The sequence below is a fragment of the Sceloporus undulatus genome, chromosome 4 (genome assembly GCF_019175285.1).
Source record: "Sceloporus undulatus isolate JIND9_A2432 ecotype Alabama chromosome 4, SceUnd_v1.1, whole genome shotgun sequence".
Taxonomy (NCBI): Eukaryota; Metazoa; Chordata; class Lepidosauria; order Squamata; family Phrynosomatidae; genus Sceloporus; species Sceloporus undulatus.
This window is the reverse complement of record NC_056525.1, coordinates 110,853,926-110,878,887: the sequence shown is the minus strand read 5'-3', so window position 1 is coordinate 110,878,887 and position 24,962 is coordinate 110,853,926. Positions and strand designations below refer to the sequence as shown.

The 24,962-nt window shown below is 40.4% G+C and overlaps 1 protein-coding gene across 1 annotated transcript; it reads left to right on the top strand.

Annotated features, from left to right (window-relative positions):
* The first annotated feature begins 8,748 nt into the window (after positions 1–8,748).
* On the top strand, positions 8,749–22,342 carry VCAM1 (vascular cell adhesion molecule 1). Its single transcript, XM_042461402.1, has 8 exons — positions 8,749–9,019; positions 11,927–12,205; positions 12,603–12,923; positions 14,574–14,846; positions 16,742–16,999; positions 18,331–18,597; positions 19,228–19,479; positions 20,538–22,342. The coding sequence occupies exons 1-8, from the start codon at positions 8,968–8,970 to the stop codon at positions 20,696–20,698; spliced, it is 1,863 nt and encodes a 620-aa protein (XP_042317336.1). The 5' UTR covers positions 8,749–8,967; the 3' UTR covers positions 20,699–22,342.
* The last annotated feature ends 2,620 nt before the right edge of the window (positions 22,343–24,962 follow it).

Below are 24,962 nucleotides of genomic sequence, written 5' to 3'. Positions count from 1 at the left end.
CTCCTTCCAGTTCCCAGACTGCACACAACACATTCTAAAACTTCCTCCACCATTCCTATGATCATCCACTCACCCTGGCCCTAGGCAACATCTTTCCTCCTGCCTTTGTCCTTAAACAGCCACAGTTAAAGTGGAACTTCACCTCATCACAATACCACATGTTTTGGATTTCCATGGCAATTCATACAGTCCAATTATAATGGTTCCTCCTAGGCATGTTCACTCCTAAGGAAGTAGACCAAGTCTACAAATGTTTATGCTACTACTTCTTCCACATAGCTAGTTTCAAAGGTGCTACAAGATCCTCTCACATATAGATATTCCAGACTAACATAGCTATGTTTCTGAATTCTAACAGTATCTTAGGTCATGAAGACCTTTGTTTTAAGAATGAAAGAGCAATAGAATGAGGAGACGGGTCTCCTCCTCCTCTTCCCACATCATTGGGACCTGTTTCCTCTCTTTTTCCTCTTCCCACTTCATTGGGACCTGGTGCTCCTAGGTATTCTTGGCTCCGAGCATTGCTTACATTGCTGCCCTTTTAGTTCTTTGCAGTCTCTCTACCAGTGAGCACAGAACTGTAAGGTGCAAGGTAGAAGCTCTTGAACACAGACCTAGAAAGGCTATCTTGCAGCATTTTATTTCCTGTGCTACCAGAACTGGCAGACATACTAGGACCTTTGATTCAAAGGATTCCTATTACCTTGGCCTGAGTGTTGCTAGCAGACCAGAACAGGTTAGTTGGCTTCACAAACCAATTGATACAAACCAGATCCTTGGAACCTTTCCTTTCAAGCCAGCTTCACATTCTGAACAACTTTCAATGAATAACACAGACCGTTCCAGATCTGGTTCATGTTTCCCTGACTTGTTATCTAACCTGAAGTCTGCCTTCTGACTCTGGCCTATCTGACTAGGGCCTGCATCTGTGAGAAGGGTGTATAAACACCTGCCTGTCCCCCAGAAAACTGATCTGGATTGAGCCCTAAGCAAAGAAAGCACAGGATCGGCTCATGTTTTCATGACCCTTCTGCTCAGTCCAACAGAGTACAATTTGACCCCAAATGAGGGAATGAAGAACACCTAGCAAGACTTCTGAAAAATTTCTGAACCAAAGGGATCCTTTCACAAAGGACTGAAATATTATTTTAAATCATTCAGCACTCAGACACCGAGTCTGTTCCAACCATTTCACACACACGTTACATTTTTTGCTACTTGCTTCTTATCTCCCCTGTACTCTGATAGGGGGTGACAGAACAATGCAAAACATTTTCTCACAAATATGTATATCTGAATACAAGGACTGTAGACTTTGATGCTCAGCCAAACAAGTCTCTTGAAAGGGAAACAGAAACAGGGCAGTTCATGTTGCAATTTACATGGCCTATCTACACGTTTTAGCTGCCTATACATCTTATCAAGCTGTTAGATGTTCATACTTAGCCCCCAACCCACCTTTCTTTGCATTAAGGCCCTGGTCAGGACCACTAAGGAGAGTCCAGCATCTAAAAATACACAGCGTGGAATAGATTAGCTGTAACAAGGTTTGTTAGACAACTGAACGATCTAACACTAGGGACTGTTGAGGTCGTAAGGTGGAATGTAATACAGTACTTTCAGTGTAAATCTTAGAGAGATTTTGTTGTGTTGTGCCTTCATGTCCGTTTCCAACTTATAGATGAACATATCATAGTGTTTTCTGGAGCTGAGAGTGTGTGACTCATCCAAGGCCACCCAGTGGATTTCCATGGCTGATCTGGGAATTGAACTAGATCCTATGCCTCCAATAGAGATCTGATAAATCAGCAGGGCTTTGTTTTTTTTCATGACAGAGAACCAAGGATGCGGTCTTGCTAATTGTCCTACTTCAAACTGCTGTTATTATTATTATTATTAACCTTTATTTATGAAGCGCTGTAAATTTACACAGCGCTGTACATACAATCTTTTAGTTAGACAATTCCCTGCCCTCGGGCTTACAATCTAAAAAGACAAGACACAGAAGGAGAAGGGGGTGGTGGAGGGAAAGGGTGTATAGCATAACTGCTAGAACCAGTTCCAAATCTGTCAAACCCAATGTCAACCCCACTTAACAGCTGAGTGAAATTCTGAGCTCTCTTTATGTAAGGGAATTAAGAGAGATTAATTAATTAATTAATTAATTAATTAAGAGAGTAATCTATCTAGCTATCTAGCTATCACACTTATAGCCCACCTTTCTCCTAAAATGGGATCCAAGGTGGTTTCCAATAGCTTAAAAAACAAAAATGGTTAAAACATTGATTACAATAGTTAAAATAATTAAATATTTGGATTATTGAAAACACGGTTAAAACATAATTACAACACTTTCCAGTTCTCAAACCACTACACTGGTTCCCCATCTACCCACCTTTTTTCCTGGATGGACCTCTGTGCCTTTAACCATTCACAGAAATACAACAGAGGAAATTTTCCAATGTGGATATGCAGTGATGTCAAAAAATGAGATTTGGGGTTTTTGTTTTGTTTTGTTTTGTTTTGGCACCTTAAGACTAATTTATTACTGCATAAGCTTATGGGGGGGGGGCTCATACTGAAATAAATTAGTTTTAAAGGAGACAAAATTGCTTACGCTTGTAGGCACTGACTTCTCATACTGAAACAAACCAACACGCATGCCTCTTTGTGGGGTTTCTGCCTCTTTAACACATGCTAAAGGTATGTTAGTGCTAAAGGTATGTTAGCTCTACAGTGAAAATTCTCATTTTCCTCTGAACCCCTCCCATTTTGCTAACCAAGTGGGAGCATTTACCAAGGGGCCAGAAGACAACAAAAGTGAGATAAAAACTAAAAAAATTAAACTGTTCCTTTAAAAGACATGTTTTACTTGAAGTGCTACTTGCACTTGCCAAATTGATGCAAAAACAGGATATAGTCAGTAGGTCTAGTTTTAGACCATGCATTGTTAACTTGAATCACGTGTTCGTTTTCACATTTTAAACTTGGGATTTCCACAGTATGCCATGGGTGCCAACAATAATAATACTTGTTTATTTATGGCAGTTGCTTTTTGATCAAGCTCTCTTGGTTTGTGGAGGAAAGTTTCATTTCATGAAAAGAATCCTTGAGCCCATGAAATGAAAATCAGCCAAAGTCAGCCAGTTAGGAGACTAATTTACTTCTTAACCACTGAATGTAAGTGAAGTCAACAATTGCCCAGTTGAATCAGCAGAAACAAAGGCCCATCCTGTGTTGGAATTGGCTGAGAAAAGGAGATAAAAAGCAAACTCTGCTCTCTATGGGGAAATCCGTTGGGACTGTTGATTTCCTAGGCATTGAAGTGGAACAAGGAATCAGAGTGCAAATGCAGTGAACCATCATTTCATGTTCAGCCTGACCTTGTCTGATCTTAGAAGTTAAGCAAGATCAGCCCTGATTAGTACTTGGATGGGAGACTGCCAATGAATACCAGGTGTTGTAGACTATATTTCAGAGGAAGGAACTGGCAAAACCACCTCTGCGTATTCCTTAACTATGAAAATTCTATGAAATTCATGGGGTCGCCATTAGTCACTGCGGGACGTGAAGGCACATACACATAGATACTCTGTACATACAAGGTATACTCAGTTACCAATGTAGATGTGTTCCTGAGCATTATTTCTTTAACAAAAAATTTGGAACCAGATACAGAAATAACATAGAAAAGGATATGTTCCTACACCATGAAAAAAAGAGCATTTCAACATGTTTCAGCAAACTCTTTATTCAGGATAAATGTGAAATGTGAAATGAAGAAGAAAAAACAGGTAAGCCTTCTGTAATGAAACAAATACATTTTGAACCTACCAGAGGCAACTTGGGCTCTGGCATGGCTGGAGTTATGCTGAAGCCCAAATGGAAGGCACTGCTCCAACCCAGCAGACTGGGATGTTTGGGGGAGGGGGGCAGTGCTATGGCCTCCATAGGGCTGTGTGGGTTATGGTGACTGCAACCATGGCAGAGCCCAAATGGAAGGCACTGCCGTTGCTGGAGGAGGCAGCTCAGAGGTCTTTGGAGAGCTGTTTGGGCCCTGGCGTGGCTGTTGGGCAAGTAAGAAAGAGCTGCAATACCCTTTCTCACTTGCCCAACAATTGTGCCAGTCCCGTGGGGTGTATCATCCCACCGGATGTACACTCCCTTCTGGGGTGTCACCCGGTGCAGTCCGCACCCCGCCTAATGATGCCACCAACAAGCAGTGGGCTATCTTGTAAAGTAGCAAAGGCTAGATGTCCTTTCCCAGGAATCGACAATGGGATTCCAGACTGGTTAATAACTTTAATTTTAGTGTGATGAAAACAGTGATTGGATCAAGATATCCCCAGGATTTATGGACAGGGAAGTTTAGGCAGAGAGGTTGGCTTACTGCTTTGAGTGCAAGGAGATCCTTTTTCTCAAGGTACAAGAGGAAATGCAGATGACTTGGGAGAAGGAAGGAGCACTTACTACATTCATTTAGATTTTATTATTTTATTACCTGGATGTGCACATGGCTTGAATCTTGCTCCTTTTCTCCTGGCCTGACTTGATGTTCTTAAAGGTAATCATGACCTCTGAAGAACATGCTGGTTCCAGATATGAAATATGAAATCTGTGGACCCCAAATACAGGGTGTGTTAACAATAGGATGGAACCATGGTAGTTAAATTGGAATCATAAGGCTGGATAGTATGAAAGGGCTCCCAGAGTACACAAACATCTCAGTATGATAACTGTAACTAATACTTTCACAAGTGATTTCTTGCTCTCCAACCTTTCACACTTTCCTTCTGTTAGCTCTGTATGGTTCTTAAGGTTGCACTGGATTTGTGTGTTTGTTTACACCTTTGCACATTTCTAACTACAGTGGGCCCTCGCCTTATGCGGGGATCCGTTCCGGATCCCTCCGCATAAGGCAAATTCTGCCTATGCTCAAGTCCCATTGTAAACAATGGGGCTCGTGCACGGTGGCGCGGCGGCGCACGGGGCACAACGGGCGCACGCGCCCATTCAATTGAATGGGACGTGCCGCCCCTTCCGTCCCGCGCGCGCCCCGCGGCTTGAGCACATATGCTCAAGCCGCGTAAGGCGCGCCCATGTATGACGCGGGCGCGCTGTATAACCATTTTTTTCATTTTAAACTGGAGTCTACCAGTAGTTAGTACTGGTATACATTCTGGTAAGTGTAAAAGATCCCTAAAGTTACCCAACATCTCTTAGGCCTCCTAATTAATCCCCAAATACCCAAAAAGATGCCATATTTGTTGGTGGGGAGCCCAAGTCCCCCACCTTTTGAAATAATATTACAGAAGAAGAAAAATGAAGATTTTGAAGTTGGTTGTTCAACACAATGCAATCTTCAGTAGTTGCTTGAAAGAGATCTAATTTTGTTCCCAGGTTTATAGCCCAGCTCTCTGGGTGGCCCTTGCATAGGAAATTAATCTTCAGGCATTAGCAGGTTGAAGTTTCTCCCTGTGTTCTTAAAAGTTTCTGAATTACTGAAGATCATATCCCCAGGATTAATTTCATTTGGTTTCTGTTTCCTTGCAGACAAGTGTGTTTCCTGATACCATTCTGTGCGGTGCTACTGAAATTTTGTTTTATATGGGAGTGTTTTCCTTGCCTGGAGACTAAAGTAATTTTGGCCTGTTACACCACAGCTGCACTCCAGTGCTTAGGAATGGAGTGTGGCTTTGGCGTGACCTCTGGACTCTTAGTACCCATGCATCATTTAAATAGCATACCTCCAAAGAGACCCGAAGCAGCTTTATTTTGGCAGTCTGTAACAGGCCTTTATTTCCTGGAATCAGAGCCCTTCCCACCCAACCCCAGTCCACAAATTCTAGTTGTTTCAGTCAATTGCAGTAGAATTTAGAGTCAAAGTCGAGTTAATCTGGGATATCATGCATTGAGGAAATAGACCAAGTCTATGGCGTGTTACAGACACGCTGAAGGGGTGTGCTAGGGTTAGGAAGGGGCGTGTTAAGGTTGAGAAGGGGCGTCACTTCCTGATGCCCCTCAACCCTAGTACAGACCGTGTCCATACAAAATGGTGGTGCCCGTCCACACAGGGGCCGCCATTTTGACGTCGTGCGGCGGAAGTGACGCATGAGTGCGCGACTAGTGCCTTGCCGCACCACTTCCGGGGCCCAGGAAGAAGCACCATTTTGGCATTTTTTTCTGGCTGCACCCGGGAACCGCGAGGTTTGGCTGCTGCGGTTCCCAGACGCAGCAACCGGCGGCAGCGGCAAACCGCCTGTTTTGGGCGGTCTGTAACTCGCCTAAGAAAGCTTATGGTACAACTTATTTTGCTCATTGAGAGGCTGAACAGACTGGTGTTTAATGCCAGCCTTGGGGCAGAGTGGGGGCATAGTGCCTGCACAGCGCATGCCCCGACACTAACCTGATGCCAGTGTCACACTAACTTGATGCCGATTTCAAATGGGAACAAGGGTCATTTACACCAAATGGCAATTTGCTATTTTTCATAATAGAAACAAGCCCCAAGTATTCTTTTGCCATGAGAGCATGAGGACAGTTTCCTAACAGTAGCAGGCCAAAGCACACAGAGACTTTGTTGTTGTTGGGCAAGTCACATGCTCTCAGCTTCAGGGGGAGGCAATGGCAAAGCTTCTCTGAAGAAATCTTGCCAAGAACCCCCCATGATAGGTTTGCCTTAATGTTGCCATAAGTTGGAAATTACTTGAAGCAGGGACGTAGCCAGGATTTTGGGAAGGGGGGTGGTTCCAGACTAAGTGCCACCATTATAAAGGGGCTTGGGTACAGCGGCGCAGCAGCACGCACCATTAATTTTATCTAACGGAAGGGGGGGTCCGGACCCCAAGGACCCCCCCTTGGCTACGTCCCTGCTTGAAGGCACACAACAACAAATATTTATATACCTCCTTTTTTCCTCCAAGGAATTTAAGGCAGGTTACACAATATTCTTGTGTGTGTTTCCCGCAGCTGCCTTGCAACCCCTACACTCGCCTGCAGCCTCAGGTGTGATGGAGGTTTCTATCTCACTGAGATTCAACTGAGCCCTTGAACAGATCACGACATAACTCTCCCTGGAAAGCAAGATGACCAAGTTGAGGCTGTTATACTTTGGTCACATCATGAGAAGGAAACATTAATTAGAAAAGCCAATAATGCTAGGAAAGGTAAAAGGCAGAAGAAAGTGAAGAAGGTGACATGCTATATGGATAGACTCAATGAGAGAGGTCATGGGCATGGATTTGCAGGACCTGAGCAAAGCAGTGGAGGACAGGGGGGCTTAGAGATGCCCCATCCAGAGGGTCGCCTTGAGTCGGGTTCAGCTCAAGGGCAGTTAACAATAAAAACCCACTGTATTCTTAACCTAGTGCATTTTTCGCTTTCTCTGGCCTGTTACAGACAGCCAAAATAAAGCTGCTTCAAGTCACTTTGGAGGTATGCTGTTTAAATGATACATGCGTCCTAAGAGTCCAGAAGGCGAACCAAAGTCACGCTCTAGTCCTAAGGACTGGAGTGCAGCTTTTGTGCAGCTTCCAGACTCTTAGGATGCATGCATCATTGAAATACCATACCACCAAAGTAACTTGAAGGAGCTTTATTTTGGCTGTCTGTATAGGGCCTCTGTATCATTTCCTTGCTTGGAGCAGAGCCTAAAATTACTTTTCAAAGCCAAAGCAGAGTAGTGGTTTGAGTGTTGGCCTACGACTCTGGAGACCAGGATTCAGTTCCCTGCTCAGCCATGAAACCCACTGGGTAACCTTGGGCGAGTCACACACTCTCAGCCTCAGAGGAAGGCAATGGCAAACCTCTTTTGAACAAATCTTGCCAAGAAAGCCCCACAATAGGGTTGCCTTAGGGTTGCCATTAACTGGAAATGACTTGAAGGCACCTAACAACAACAAAACACCAAAAATGTAATTATTCAGTTTTGTTCAAACTGCACCTCTCCTTAAAAAAGAAAAATAATCTGGAAGACTTCAGGTCCATCCACACCATACAAACAATGCAGTCTGACACCACTTTAGCTCCCATGGCTCCATCCTAGAAAAAAATGGGATTTGTAGTCAGTGTGGTGTGGTGGTTTGAGCACTGAACTATAACTCTGGAGGCCAGGGTTCGAATCCCTGCTCAGCCATGGAAAACCCACAGGGAAGTGTAGGTCCTCCTTTTCCAGGGCATGCCCTACATTTCAACCTTCTGTCCAGGAGGAATTTCAAAACAACCTCCATTTTGACTAGGAAGCATGAATTTTACATTTAGTGTTTCTAGCTTTGGGGCGGGAATGTCCTCCACTTTTCTTGAATGTCTTCCTTTTTGCAGTGCCCAGTCCTCCTTTGCAGTGATGCCATCTGGTCACCTGCACTCTCTCTCAGCCTGCATTTTTTTTAAAAAATTCCAATTTCAATTTTCAAATTTTCATTTTTAAAAAAGATTATTTTTTTATTTTTTTAAAGTATTCTTTTACATTTTTCTTTAAAAACATGATATCTTAACCCAATCTTCACTACGTATATATAAGTACATTGAGGCTATATGTACGATATTGTCACCTGAAGGTACACTGTAAGCCATAGTGGCCTTATATTAAGAGACACCACAGTCCTTAATCTTCCGTCCACCTCCTGCAAGGGGACCAAAAGGGAATGACTTCATGATGCAAAGGGCGCCAAGGCGTCCTGCCAGTGGTCATTTCCCTCCTGGCTCCTCCTCACAGACAGACAGTCAAAGTCAGACAGAGACAGAAGGGGTTTTCACTTTTTCCCTAGGCTTTTTTTTTTTTTGGAGGGGATTTTCCCAGCATGGAAATTCCTCCTTTCTTCCCTCTCCCTTCCTCTGTTTATATAAAGAAAGAGCCTGCAAGAGACCCTCTCAGGATCACTTTTGCCTCTCAGAGGGAAGCCTTGACAGCCCTTTCAGGAGCAGCAGCATCCCATCTTCTTCCCTTTTCCAAAGCCAGGAAACCACACAATGCCATTCTCAGCAACATCAGCCCTTCTCTTCCTGCTCTCACTCCAAGTTGGTGAGTTGTTGTTTTCCTTTCCCTTTCTTGTTTCTTTTTAATGTCTTAACATTTCAAGCATGTCTGCATTTTCTTTTCTCTCTTCCCCCTCAAAGGAATGTTGTAGATCCCAAACAAAGCAGGTCATTGATGTGATTATTTTTAACTGTTATTGAATTTTTATTATCTGTAATGGTGGCAGGGTTAGGGCTTAAGATATGTTTTTATTATGCTTTTGCACACTTTTGTATTTTTATCTTGTGTTGTAATCCCACCTCAATCTGCAGGGAAAGGCGGGAAAGATAAATAAATGTTATCATTATTAATTAATTAATTAAACACACACACTGCAGAAATAACCAAGTTTGAGACCACTTTCACTGCCCCGGGCTCAATGCTAGGCAAGCCTAGGGTTTGTAGTTTGTTGGGGCAGCACTCTGACTCACAAAACTAGAATGCCCTGCCCCAGCATTGAACCAAGGCAGTTAAAGCGGTCTCAAACTAGGTTATTTCTACAGTGCGTTTGGGATCGTCTGTGGTTGCATGCCTTCAAGTCCATTTCGACTTATCCTGGGGGTTTTCTTGGCAAGGTTTCTTCAGAGGGTTTTTTTTTGTCATGGCCCTCCTCTGAGGCTGAGAGAGAGTGACTCTCCGAAGTCACCCAATGGGTTTCTGTGGACGAGCTGGGATTCGAACCCAGCTCTCCAAAGTCCAGCTCTTTTGGATTTCAGCTCCCATCAGCCATAGCCAGTAAGGGAGAGAGTTGCCGTTCATCAAAATCTGGAGGGCCACAAGTCCTTTCTCCTGCCTGGTTTAGAAGTACACTGGTGTGTGCCTTCAGGTACTTTCTGTCTTACGGCAACCTTAAGGCAAACCTGTCACAGGAGTTTCTGGGGCTGAGAATGTGTGACTCCTTGCCATTGTCATCCAGTGGGTGTCCAAAGCTAAGCAGGAATCAAACCCTGATCTCCAGAGTGGTAGAATTCAAAGATATAGCCGTGTTAGTCTGTGGAATCAGTATGTGGAGAGAATTTATAGCACCTTTAATACTAACTGAAAGAAAGAAGTTGACAGCATGAGCTTTCAGAGACTTCAGTCTACTTCCTCAGATGCATTATCTGAGTAAGTGGACTGCACCTGAGGAAGTAGTAATAATGTATCTGCGGAAGTAGACTTTAGTCTAGGAAAGCCCATGCTACCAATTTCTTTTTTTCATTTAGTCTCATAGGTGCTACAAGATCTCTCTACATCTGAGCTCCAGAGTCATAGATAATGCTCAAACCCCTACATCACACTATTTGACGTATGTTGTTGTGGTTATTGTGTGCCTTCAAGTTGTTTCCAACTTATGACAACTCTAAGGCTATAATCATGGGGTTTTCTTGGCAAGATTTGTTCAGAGAGGGTTTGCCATTGCTTTCCCTTGAGGCTGAAAGAGTGTGACATATGGAGGGTTACACTATGTCCTTTTCTGGATTACATCCTAAGCCTTGTTGACTTCATAGTGTTTCTCCAAACTGAATTCATGTAGGATTCTGCCTAAATAGCCTATACCTATATAAAATAATGTTCCAAGTACTGTACTTTGTAACTGGGTGATATAATTTCAAATGTGTATTGAATCAATCTATTCTGTAGCCTGGAGTGAGTAACTGGAACACAGTTAATGGGCTATAAATCATCACTTAAATTGATTTAAAATTTAAATCAACAGAAATGTCATCTTATAAATTTTAAATGCAAGCATTTAAATCTTGGTTGTGGTTTGAGAATAGGATGGTATTTGTTCAGCTAGCTACAACCTGATTCTGAACACATCTGTTTGGATGCAAATGCTGTTGAGTTCAGAGACTTCACTGCCAAACAGGCATATGTTCATGAGACTGCAGCTCCCAAGAGTCAAGTCTATTGTTAGTGGAAGAACCAAATAGGATGAGCTTAATTTTCCCAAAGAGGCTGAAGTAATCTCCCAGAAAACAGTTCAACCTGTAAACAAATTACTGGTTTAAATGCCACTGCAATCAGATTAAATCTTAACATTGTGATGTAAATGGACAACACTGGAAACTCCTGTGCTCAGTTCTGAAAAATGTCAAGATGTGGTCACTTTATTTCACTGGCATTAATTTCCAGGTGAATGTATGTAGATTGTAGCTATAGGTTGTAATGCTGTGCGCACTTAACTTTGCAGGAAAGCTCCACTGAAGTTATGCATTATTAATGGCTTTATGGAAATTTTATTTATTTATTTAATTTCATTTGTATGCCACCTTTCTCCCATTTGAATAAGAGTGAGTGCATCATGTAATATCATAGACACAAAACCAATCATAAACGAAGTCCCGCTGAAAATACTGGCCTGAATTTGCATTCCTTAATGCCTACTTAGATCCTAAAATGCCTGCTTAGAAACAGATTTATCTTACTTTCTATTCAGAAGGTAATATCCCCAAAGTTATTCAGATACATTATATGCTTTATAGATGTTTTATATTCATTATAAACGTGAACATGACAATATCATGAACCAATCTTTGGCTGCACATCATCAGATTCCAATCTTGTAATATGCAGTGTGTGTTTGTATTACAAGTATAAGAGATGCAGCAATGGTGGAACTATATTTTTATTTTATTTTACTGTATGTCTATCTGTATTATTCTATCACACAGACATGTGCAAATTCTTGAAAAGGTTTTGCACTGGCTTCTGCTGATGTACATCTCCACATCCACTCCAGTGAAAAATTATACTGTCTTTGGTAGGGTCATGTCTGGAGGCGGATTTCTGAGAACAGACAATCTGACCCATTTGGACATGTGCCTTCCTGGCTGTTAGAGGAAAAATAAAACACACAGACATGAAACCAAAAGCTTATAGAACTACATACATAGATTCTGCACTCAATATGTTTCTCTCTCTTTTCAGCGAAAGCATTTGAGATAAAAGACATTGCACCAGATCATAAAGTTGCTGCCCAGATTGGTGACAGGTTGGTGCTAAGTTGCCGCACAACTGGCTGCCCATCACCAGATTTCTCTTGGAGAACCCAGATGGACAACCCATTAGGTGGAATAACAAGTCGCCAAGGAAGTGACTCCTTCTTAACCTTGGCATCGGTTGGATTTGAACATGAGCACAATTATCTCTGCAATGCTATTTGTGGAAACGAGAGAAGAGAAAGGAGAGTCCAGATTGAAATCTACTGTAAGTAACATGCAATTCCCATGCAGAACTAACTTCAGGTGTCATATTTAGACTTAGTAAGTTGCATACAACTTTCCTAATTCTAGACCCAGCACTTTAAATACCAGTTACACATTATTCTATATGCAGTATTTGCTCTTTTTCTTACTGTTTATTTAAAGACGATCCATACTGCAGAGTTAACAACTGTATGTAACTTCCTACACTTTCCTTTCTTTTTTTCTTTTAGCCACGGTTTATCAAAGCTAACTTATATCATAAACCGACAAGCAGCTCCTACCCAGAATAGTGGGGAAAGTCTAAACAATTCTGAATTCAGGGTGGGCACTGAAATCCCTGTCTGTATTAAGATGCATTGAGCCTCTGTTTTGTAACTTTTCTTTGTGTACTATTTTAGCATTCCCCAGTGATCCTGTTATCGAGATCAGTGGCCCACTTGTTCTTGGGAAACCGTCTCAAGTCATCTGTCGTGTTCCTAAAGTATATCCATCTGAACGCCTGGTGGTATCTCTGAAGAGAGATGGAGAAGTTCTTAAAGTTGAAGAGTTTTTTAATGATGAACCCACCAGATTAGTAGAAACAAAAACTGTGAATATTACTTTTACTCCTACTGAGGAAGATATTGGAAAAGAGATCACATGCATAGCTGAATTGCCAATAGAGGAGTTGGAGTTTGAGCCCAAGCAGAGACAGGCAAGACATCGGCTCGATGTGAACTGTAAGTATCCTGAGGTAATTGGGCTTCAAGTCCTGGTCATATGAAAATCAAGGTTTGAAAGCCTTGGGTGTGTCTCATATACTGTTTATTTATTAAAATACAGTGGGTCCTTGGTATCTGCTGGGGTTTGGTTCCAGGACACCCCCCAATGGATACTAAAGTCCATGGATGTTCAAGTCCCATTGAATATAATGGCATAGTAAAATGATGTCCCTTATATAAAATGGCAAAATCGAGGTTTTCTTTTTGGATGTTATATATTTTTAAAAAAATTTGAAGCCATGGATGCTTGTGCTTATAGCATAAGACCTCAAGACGGCACACAATAAAATCCATTTGAACAATAATACATAACAATAGGAAATATTTCAACAGACTAAAATCACATTACACAATTTGCCAAGATAAAACAAAGTGATTAAAATAAGCTAAAACAGTGTAACCACAGTGCATGTGTACATTTGGATAAAATCAGTTAGGTCCCAAAGTCTCTAATAAAAAAACATGTTTTGATTTGGAGCCAGAATGACACTAACATGCATACAAGTCAGGCGTCTAAAGGGAGAATATCCCATAGCTGGAGTGCTACAGCCTAGAAGTCCTTCTTTCACACCTTCCCACAGTGTATTATCCTTCTTGGTGGGACACAGGGAAGGGATCTTCCAACAGATATCAGTCTTCAGACAAGCAGGCAGGCATATATAGGGCTATCTCGGCACTTCTTAAGCCACCGAAACACCAAGATAAATATGTAAAGCTTTATACTAGGCGTCACATGCTTACCATCAGAACTACTGCTACACAAATATAAAGAATCTAACATATTTAGTTTATTATATGATTGTCCTTTCCTACAAGGAGCTTACATTGACACAGAAAAATCTACCTCCTCACACTACCAACACACAGATGTTCTATAAAGTAGGTTAGGCTGACAAATGTTGCCATGACTGCATCCATATTGGGTATAGAATATAGTATCTTGGCAATCTCAGCATTCTTCCAAAAATAATAATAATAGCAATACAAATTTCTCATCCCAAAGTTTTAAGCTAGTTCTAAAGCTGTTGATGTCTTAAAAGTTGCAGGAGGAAACTCATAATTTCCAAGATAGTATTGATGTAGGATCTTCCTCATAGTGGCCTGATCTATCCCATGTTTAGGCTTATGAGAATCAAATGTAGGTCTACAGTTGAACCAATATATTTCATAGCATTCTTATGAATGGGTGGCAATATTCTACTGGGATTTCATATTGCATTATGGTCTCCCCTTCTTCCTTCAGTAGTATGTGGCTGAATTTAGGAGTGTGATTAGGAATCTTAATGAAGATACATGGTAATGCATTCTCAGAGACATGATATATTACAGACTTAATAATTTGAGGTTTGTCTCTTGTGCAGTCTCTTGTTCTTAGGGTTATTTGGTATGCTTTAGTCTTGGTTTCTGTGTAGTTAATGTTCATACCTCACTTTGAGTTTTTGAAACTTTGATTTTAATAAAAAGCTACAGAATTATGGGTATTTACCCAATCATTGAGATTTTCAGATGCTTAGGTTTTTTAGCGATCTCTTAATTCAGGGCGTTTATTGTAATATTGTAAATTTCTACTTCCATCATTTAACTTTCTGACCTTTTGCTTTCTTTCAGTTGGTCCACAGAATACTCATATCACTGCATCTCCAGGCAACAACCTTTTGGAAGGGGAAGCATTGATGCTTAGCTGCGGGACTCAAAGTCATCCACCAGCTAAGGTTGTCTGGAAGAAGCAACTGGCTAATGAAACTATCCAGCATATTGCAGAAAGTTCTACTCTCTCCATTCCAAATGCTCAGTTCTGGGATTCAGGAATCTACGTCTGCGAAACCACAAATGCTATAACCAATGAAGTCGAGAACAGAACAGTGTCTATATCTGTACAAGGTATGAAGCTGTAGCATTGGAATGTGTGGTCTGCAGAATTTCAGCTATATAGAGATAACTGACTCAAAGGGATTCATTTATAGATTCATCTTCAACAGTCTCTGCCCTTGCATGCCTCTTAATCCAGAGAGCTGCTGATTGTTCTACCTTTCTAATTTTATTTAGCTTCATTTGATACTTGAAAGTATTTGGCATTGCAAATAGTTTTTATTATAATAAAATTATTTCTCATTATTATTCACAAAGTGAATAACCAATACAATTTAGTTATACCCAGAAGTGTTGGATGCTCTTCTGATAGCACTAATATAGTGTTAAAGTAAATCTTTCAGTGATAGTAACTGAGACCTTCTTGTCAGAAAGCATCTGTGTTCTATTTCTAGTCTAGTCCTCCTGTGTGGATATGATGCTGGAATACTTCTTGCTACAGTAGGCATGATAATAAAGACTTAATCTGAATAACAATGATAATAGGAGGTGATGGGGTGCATACAATATATCTCCTGTTCAGCAGTAGATTCATATGTTTGTTGTACTGGATAAAATATGCACTAACATCCTGTTGAGCAGCTACAAATGTGTGAGATTTACACCATTGTGGGGTAGTGATCTGAGTGTTGAACTAGAACATTGAGGGAACCAGGGTTTGTATCCCTGCTCAGCTATAGAAACCCTGACTTTGGGCAACTCAGTCTCTCAGTCTCAGAGGAATGCAAAGGCAAACCCACTCTGAACAATATGAAGTTGAAAGCTTTCATGGCCGGTATCCTTAGTTTTTTGTGGAGATTTCGGGCTATGTGGCCATGTTCTAGAAGAGTTTCTTTCTGACGTTTTGCCAGCATCTGTGGCTGGCATCTTCAGAGAAAGAACAAATTCTGCCAAGAGAAATCCATGACAGAGTGGGCATCAGTCAGAAATGACTTGAAGGCACAGAACAACAACAACCTATGATTGTGGCACTATCACTGCAATTACAAATGCTTACTCAAATGTATCTTAATAGCAAGCAGCCATACTGAGTGACAGAGGTCTGTTCTGCTGATGATCGGGGACACAGCAAGGTGATCTTTCTAGCTCCCTGGAACCAGTGATCTGCACTGCAACAATTAGAAGCAGGACCCTTTTTGCAACTCCTCAGAACACTGCAGATCACTAGCTGGAGGGGACTGGGATTACCATCCTGCTGCAACCCAGTTGCCAGCAAAACAGATGCTGGCTGTTAAAGCAGGTTTGGGAAGTTGGATCATTATATGTATTTACATATTTGTCAACTACATCTGTGATGTTGAATATTGGCTATGGTAAGCATCATCAGCTTTACTAGCAGTACAAGACCTATAAAATCTGTGGTGTGTGTGTATATGTGTGTGTGCACTCCTTCAAGTTGTCTATTGACTTATGGTGACATTTCATAGGGTTTTCGTAGACAAGGAATAATAATAATAATAATAATAATAATAATTTATACTCCCCCCTCTTCAGCCAAAGGCTATCACAGCAGCTTACGAATTGTTAATTAGCCATTTCCCTGCCCTCAAGCTTACAATCTAAAGAGACAAGACACAAAAGGAGAAGGGAATGGCAGTGGGGAAGGGGGAAAGTCCAGCAGATCTTCTCTCTCTTGGAGGCCTGGACCATGGCAGATGGACAGGAGGGAGGGCCCTTCTTCTTACTCTTAGGCTCGATGGAGCTGGCCTGCCCTTCTCTCCTTCTGGATGGTGGTTTTGCCAGTTTATTCCTCTGAAATATATCCTACAGAGCTGGTATTCATCGGTGATCTGTCATCCAAGTACTAACCAGGGCTCACCCAGCTTAGCTTTGAAGGAGAGATGGGATGTGGTGCCTTTACATACACTTAAACCAGCTTTTTACGTGTGTTTTTTCTGTCTATGCAGGTGCCCCCAGAGACCTAGAGTTCTCCATTCTTCCTGCTTCGACAGTACAAGAAGGGGAAAGTGTTACTCTGAAATGTTCTGCAAAGAGCGACCCTGCTCCCAAGGTGGTTATAAGGAGGAAATCTGACAGTAAGACTGTGATCCAGGGTGGATTAGTCTATATCCCAAGTGTAAGCCCTGATGATGCAGGAGACTATGAGTGTCAAGTGGAGAATCAATTTGGGGAAAATAAAATGACAAGATCACTCATTGTGCAATGTAAGTTTTCATAGTAATGACATGTAGTATCGATATAATATGCTTGAGTATATTAAAAACATTTCACCCTCTGTCTTCTTGGCGTCAAACATCCTGAAAGATCTTCTTGTTTTGGAATGTATTTTATCACTGATGTTTTCACTGGACTTAGCTCTTGGGTTTCTACTTTCTTTTAAATAGAAGTTTGTGATTAATATCAGTGATATCTGTATTCTCTTGATTGTATTGTAAGGTGCTTTGCGGGGGCTTTTGCTCTAGATCTCTGGGTACAAGAACAACAAATGAATAAAAATAAACTTCTATATTTCATTTGTGGGGCTGAAAGAAATTCATGTTTTTAAAGGAAATCAGGAACTTTTCTAAACCACATCTTTTGATTCATTGTCCCCTATTGTCCAAAATTCTGATTATATAGTGTCAGTCAGAGAGGTTGTGTGGTCTAGATAATTCTGTTTTTCATTGTCCCATTTATTAATATAGCACTGTCTGTGTACAGGGAGCTTACTAAGCAAAGCCCTAGTATCAAGAACTATATTAACTAGAAATAAGTTTTTCCCAACCTGTTTCTCCCTAGATGTGTAGGACTGTGACTCCCAATGCATGGACATTAATTGTAGTCCAACATTTTGGGTAGGTGTCAGCTTCAGGAGATCTGAGATGGGAGGTACATGAGCAAATCTAATTGGACGTGCCTGCTATATTCACTGTCATATTTCAGAGGAAGGAAGTGAATATAGCATAACACATGGAATTCTCTGTCTCTCTCATTCACTATTCATTCCTGCTGCTGTATGAGTAAAATGCTAGATGATGCCTTTATTGGAGCTAGTATAGTGTAGCAATTGTGCTTTAGGAGATCCAGGTTCAATTCTATTCCCTACTGATCCATGTAGTTCTCTGGGTGACTTTAAACCATTCACTTCCTTTTTGCTTGGCCTACTTTACTAGGTTGCTAGGGAGATAATGTGAGGATGAGAACTCCATCAGCTAATGAGAGGGTTATAAAAGCAGTTAACAAACTGAGAAATAATAAAATGGTTCCAGAAAGAAAGTAGTTAGTTTTTCTACTGCATGTTCTGGAATTCCAAATTCCTAGTTTCAGCTTAGGATATTGTCTATTTTTCATCTGATGAGAAATGAAGACCATTCTGTTTTAACTCTTAGACGTATTTTAACTCTTGGATAGGAATGGTTGGGAGAACTTGGCATTTTGCAGCTACTAGAGTAGCTTCTTCTCCTGAAGAGGCATAGAAATCTTCTGATGCAATAGCCTCAGCTAAGCAACCTGATTTCACGACATTAATAACAAAGAGTATAATTTTGTTTTTTAGATGCGCCAAAGGGAACAATAGTCACTGTCACCCCGTCTAACATAATCAAGGAAGGAGACCATGTTACTATGTTTTGCTTTACTGATGCCAATCCCACTCCATGGTTTTCCTGGAAAAAGCTGCTAGCAGATGGAAGTTCTCACCTCATTTCTCAAGGTGATGCCTTGCCTTTGAAAAACATACGGGCTGAAGATATGGGACGTTATGGGTGTGAAGTTATTAACGAGGTTGGAAAAGACCTCAAAGCTGTGGAATTAATTGTTGAAGGTAAGTTAAAATTTAGAGTAAAACAATTTCTGTTTAAATGTCTAGTCTTACCTTTCACTGTTGAAATGAGATGAATGTGCTCCCTCAAAATTATCTTCTTAAATTTTAATGTTGAATATTCTCCACCTAATCTCTTTATATTCAGATATTTGGAAATGCATTATCTGTATTTAGCATCCTATCTGATTTCACAGTTTCAAGGCATTCACATATTATAATACACCTTTTGCCAAGATACTCTGAAGACATCAGATCCTATGTAATTTAGAAGCTAAGTAGGATCAGCCCTGGTTAGATACTTGGGTGGGTGACTGCCAGGGAATACTTATCACTGTAGGCTATATTTCAGAGGAAGGCAATGGCAAGCCACTCTGAGCATTTCTTGACTAAGAAAGCCCTATTAAATTTGTGGGGTCACCATAAGCAGACAGGCAACTTGAAGGCACGTAACTGTCTAATTAAAAAGATTGTATGTACAGCGCTGTGTAAATTTACAGTGCTATACAAATAAAGCTTAATAATAATAATAATAATAATAATAATAATAATAATAATAATATATTTACATTGCACCTTTTTAATAATCTGATTGATCATTAACTTGATAAATTATTGTTGGTTATTTTTCAGCCTTTTCATCAACTATTCCAACATCAACTGCTGGACCTGAAATAATTACTGAAATGGAAGATTTCACTATTAAGAGTACAGCTTATAATACTCCACAACAAGAGGCTGACCATCTGGGAAATAAAACTTCCCCTACCCCAAAGGACATGCTGTTTACATCATACACAGAATCCAAAAATAATACTATCACATATGTAGTGGATAATTCAAATGATGTTAGCAATGATACAGAAGATAATAAAATAACAATAGGTAAGTAATTGACATCTCCTGCTTTCCAAAATATTGCATGTTCACAGCAAGTGATCTTAGGTGGTCATAACAGTCTACCTGTCTCATTTATATTCTGTCCATCTTTCATCAGTAAGATTTTCTGATGACTGAACAATATTTAGTGAATAATTGTCTTTACAACCTTGTTATGTAATTGTTCTGGTTATCGTAAGGGCATACAGGATTCAACCTAAACTGATGGTCAATTAAGCTCCACGTCACAGCAACTTAGCAGCTTTTAAACATAGTTTAAGAGCACATAGATATTTACAGATACCGTATTATTCTGATACAACTTAATACATTGCAATATATCTGTCCAGAAAAGAACCACCATTGAACACACCCATGTAATATACCTAACAGGCATACAACATGAGAGGAGTAGCAATAAACACATTCTCAGCTACTACTTATTACAGTACTGAGATATGTGTTGAAAAATACACTGCTAGTTACTATGAAAACTTGGCCACTTAGATTATTCCACAAAGAATAATGTCTGGTCAAATAATGTTTGGTCTGTTTTGCTATATCTCGCATGGCTCCCCAGCTGTTTCTTGTTTCAGTGTGAATCAAGAAAAAAATTACACAGTTTGACTAACAATAACTATTTTGAATAGCTATAATACATTGCACTGCATTAACTGCACAGTCTCATACATTTCTACAAGGAATATGTGGACCAAATGCTGCATTTTCCTTGTGGCATCTTTAATGCTAGAGTAAAAGTATGTAAAGGAATTGTGTAGCACCTTTGAAAATAACTGTACGAAAGAAGGTGTAGCATAAGCTTTCATAGACTTGGTCTACCTCCTCAGATGCATGGAGTGAACTGGTCCCCAGGAAGGACTTGACAAGAATAAAGGAATTGATAGGGTAAAGATCAAACATGAGTTGAAAAATCCTGAGACAAAAGAAATGCAGTGTTTTTGACTGGTGGTTTTTCTGGCTGGACATTTGTCCTTTAGAGCATTGCCGATTTACATCATACACTCATTTTTTTTCTTTGCTTCTCTGTCTTTGAATTTTTGCAGCCAAAATGGAAGAGCCAGATTATATGATTCCTACGATCATTGTGGTGTCCTCCTTAGCAACAGCAGCTGGTCCCATGGCGGCAATATTGATTTACTTCTTTAGGAAGACAAAGATCAATGGATCCTACAGTCTTGGAAGCTCACTGAAACCAAAAGTTTAAAACAAAGAGCATCTACACATTGTGTGCAATTTTACCAAGTGGGTAGTGAGAGGACTCCGTGAGTCTCTTGTCAACAACAACGCTCACTAGGGGGATTTGGGTCAGTTTCTGGGTTGTTTCCAGATGAGGTGTTCATTGTGCAACCACTTTGACTCCAGACTGGAATATGGAAGGAGCAAGGGGAAATATCCTCAGTCTGCATTTGTAGCCCTTCTCTGTTTTCCCACTTCTTCCCTCAACTTACACAGGGGGAAACAATCTGTCAGTGAAGGAAAAACAATATAGCTGCACAGTGCCTTTTTGACTGGTTGCACCACAGGAACTGTTTGTCTGGATGCACCCTATCTCCAGGTAACCTACCTCACAGGGTTCTTGTGTGAAGATAAAATAGGATGGCAAACATAGCTGTGTCCCAAGATCCATGGTGAAAAGAATGCTTTTTCAAATGCAATAAAGAAGTTTCACTTTTTGTAAGCTATTCTAAGTGAGGAGGCATGGAAAAACTGCCTGTTAATAGCAGGAGATAATTTGTTTTCTGGAAGTGCCTTCACAAAAAGAAATCCTAGAAACATTAGGTTTTCCTTCCACGTAAATAATATATAATTTCCTGAGCAGAGTTTAAATTAAGTTTCACATGTGCAATAGCCCGGCTAATTCTATATACAGATATTAAATTCCACAAACAGAACAATGGTTGTCAAATTGTTAAAAAGCAATATGGTATATTTGTGTTATTATGAAATGTTCTACAGGATGATTAGAGAACTCAATGAGATTTCTCCGTATTCTTGCCAAACTAGTTCCCCCAGAATTAAGCTGGTATAAAACTGACATAACTTCATACTGTAGAGAGAGGTCCTGTGGTTTCATTCCATGTACCTCTATAAAGTTAAGACTACAACCCTATACTCAGTAGGGGATGAGCCCCATTGTACCCAGTGGGACTTAAATCAGAAGAAATATGCTTATGACCATGTTGTGCAATGTCCTCCATTTATACTAAGTGGAGAAAATAAGATGGTGTTAGAGTTCAGGGACAAAGAAGAGCCCTTTAAAATATGTGCTTTTGATTGTATTTTACAAAAGGAGTCAGATATACATTTCACAATCAAATTGTCATTTAGTTTCCACTGGAGAAATACGTGCATTGCCATTTTTTAAAGTTGTCACACATCCACCTGCAAGTTCATGTTCTTGGTACTTTTGCTTCTTATGCAGTATTATTTAAATTTTTGTAGCATCTGAGTTTTCATCTATGAATTAAAGTACTGGTATCTGAATTCCCTCTGTTCCTATCTGTAAATCCTTGTTCCTTTGAATGGTGGAGTAGCCAAAATGCTTCAGTGTTAAATTCATAAAGAAAAGTCTTGCTTCCTAACACTTGATTATACCTTTGTACAATTTTCCAGATTTTTTAAAAACAAGAGTGTAACAGTTATGTAGCAAGTGGGATGGATACAGTGATTTATGGTGCAATTATTGTTTTATGGTATTTTGACTGAAATATTTAAAAGTGTATTATGTTATATTCTTATCGATCTTATTATTTTTTGGTAAAATAACAAGCAATGTAATGAGTTTCTTGAAAAGAAATGATAACATTAATGCCAGTGAATTGCCTTTGTGTTCTTTGCAATAAATTATTTGGAGATTAACTTACCAAGTTCTGGGACTTTCAAAGTGCTGCTGCAAACCTTGATTGGCTTAGGAGAAATTGCACAGACATCTCTCCAGCTGTTGGCTTTTCTAGCAAGCTGGTGCTATTTTTTCAGGGGATGAGAACACAAGTGTTAAATATCTGTGTGGTGCTTCTCACTACTCTTCTCCCATCTCTGTCCTTCCTTCTTACTTAAAAGCTCTGTGTGTGTGTGCGTGCATACGTGCACACCTTTCAGTCATTTCCAACTTATGGCAACCCTAAAGCAAACTTATCATAAGGTTTTCTCGGCAAGAGTTGTTCAGAGGAGGTTTGCCATTGCTTTCCCCCGTGGCTGAGGAGAACATGACCTGCCCATGGTTTCATCTCCATGAGAAGAATCAAACCGTGGTCTCCAGAGTTGTAACCCAACATTCAACCCACTACACCATGCTGGCTCAGACTATGGTACACTATGGTAGAAACACTCATTTATACCAATGTGACTTTGGTTAAGGCTCTAAGATCAATGTGAGTATGGTTTAAAAAGAAAAAGAATGGCGCTAATGAGGCAAAACTAGGACAAAACCAGGGCTGGTTGCTATGCAATTAAATTGAATTAATTTGTGGGTGTGGATTCAGCCATAGCTGTAGAATGATGTGTAACTGGCACAGTCCTAGCTTTCAATAGTTTTTTCTCTCCTCAGATTGGAGAGGAGTTTCCACCCAACAGATAGAGCTTTTGAAAGACAGAATCACTCACTGTATGGGTAGGGGGTGGGGAATGAGGGGAAGCCTGCATTGGTGTGGCACCTGACAAATTGCTGTATGTAGTCTTTGGGAACAAAAATGTTGCACAATCCTGATGTAATCCACACAAGGAGGATAAGCTTTCCGAGCTGATTATTCATATATTATTTGCCTGCCATGCCCTAATGGGAACCACAGTAGTAGAAAGGATGTCGTTTAGGATAGTTTGAGGCCTTGGAATAATCTCATTGATCCTGCCTCATCTAAGGACACTGGTCCAATATCCCACCCTTGAATTGGTGTTGTCTATCTCAGCAAAACATATAATTTTAACAACTAACTGGTCAAGTCAGAGAAGGGTTTTGAATTTGTCATACTTAGTACAAAGACTATTTTTCCACCAGTTTCTTTGTTAATAGTACCTCTGTTTCTGGTGATTAAGCATTTAAGGATTCATGCTACATACTCGCTATGTACTGGCTCTAACTCGCTGGTGGGCATATTCAAGCTGTCTTCAAGATGTTTTTAAATGCCACCTGCCATAACCCTTGACTACTGCTGATGCTGGCTGGGGCTTATGAATATTCAAGTAAAAAACATATGGAGGGCTGAAGGTTCTCCATGGCTGGTTGAACGGTATTACTTACTTTTGGGTTCTGCTGTAACCAAGGGGGAAAAAGAGCGAGAAGGCAGATGCTTTACAGTCTTCGTGATGAAAATAGACATCATGCATGCATTAGAAAACCAGCTCTAAACAGAACAAAACAAAGTGGTGATGACATTTATTCCTATTTAGATTTGGCTGTAAAAACATAAACCAGAGCTTGTTCGCTGGATCAAATAAAAAGTCCATCCAAGTAAGCATCCTGTTCCTCATAGTGAGTGATCCAGATGCCTCTAGGAAGCTCCCAAAATGGCTGTGGGACAGTAATCTTCTCCTGGGTTCTGAAAAAAAAAGAAAACATTAAGGAGAGTCATGAAGGCAATTATCTGCAACACAAGTATCCAGAAGATGGAGTATAGTTGTTCTTTGCAAGCAAGAATGAGTAGAAACTGCAGGCAGCAATTTTAGCTGATTAAGGGTTCGGCAGATGTGATCCTCCAGATGCTTTTGTACTGCAAATCCCATCGTAACAGATCATTAAAAATTTGGCATAGGCTCATGGGAGTTTAAATCCAAAACCATCTGGTAGGCCATAGCTGCCCACCCTCACGTTACAAGACACTTACTAAGAGCAGGTGTTGTAGGGCTGTGTAACATACAGCCTCAGAAGATGATATAGATCAGAATAAAAGTACGTATTCAAATAGATATTTTTATTAGTTAGGGAGGTATTTCTCACCTGTGGTCATCCAAGGCAGGTGAATGGTAATTACTGAAAAAGTAATTATTATACAGTACAGTGGGCCCACAGTACCTGCTGGAATTTGGTTCCAGGACCCCCCACCCCAAAAAAAAAATCCATGGGTGCTTAAATCCCATTATACACAATGCCATAATAATGGTAATACTATCTTACATAAAATGGCAAAAACAAGGCTTGGTTTTTGAAATTAAAAAAAAAATCAACCCATGGATGGTTGAATCTGTGGATTCAAAATCCATGACTACCGAGGGCTGACAGTACACAGTTATGGAATCTGATGTAACAGCCAACAACCTGGATAATCTTAAAGTGGGAGTAAGCAGATTCCTAGAGGATAAGGCTACTAGGCATTATAGCCATACATTACCACTAGTATTAGAGCCAATACACCTTTGAATACCAGAAGGCAAGGATCATAAGTAGGTGCTACTACACACATTTTCTACTTGTGGTTTCAAGCTTCTGCTTGAGTTCTGGACAGTCCTTTGGTATGAGCCAGCATGGTTCTTTG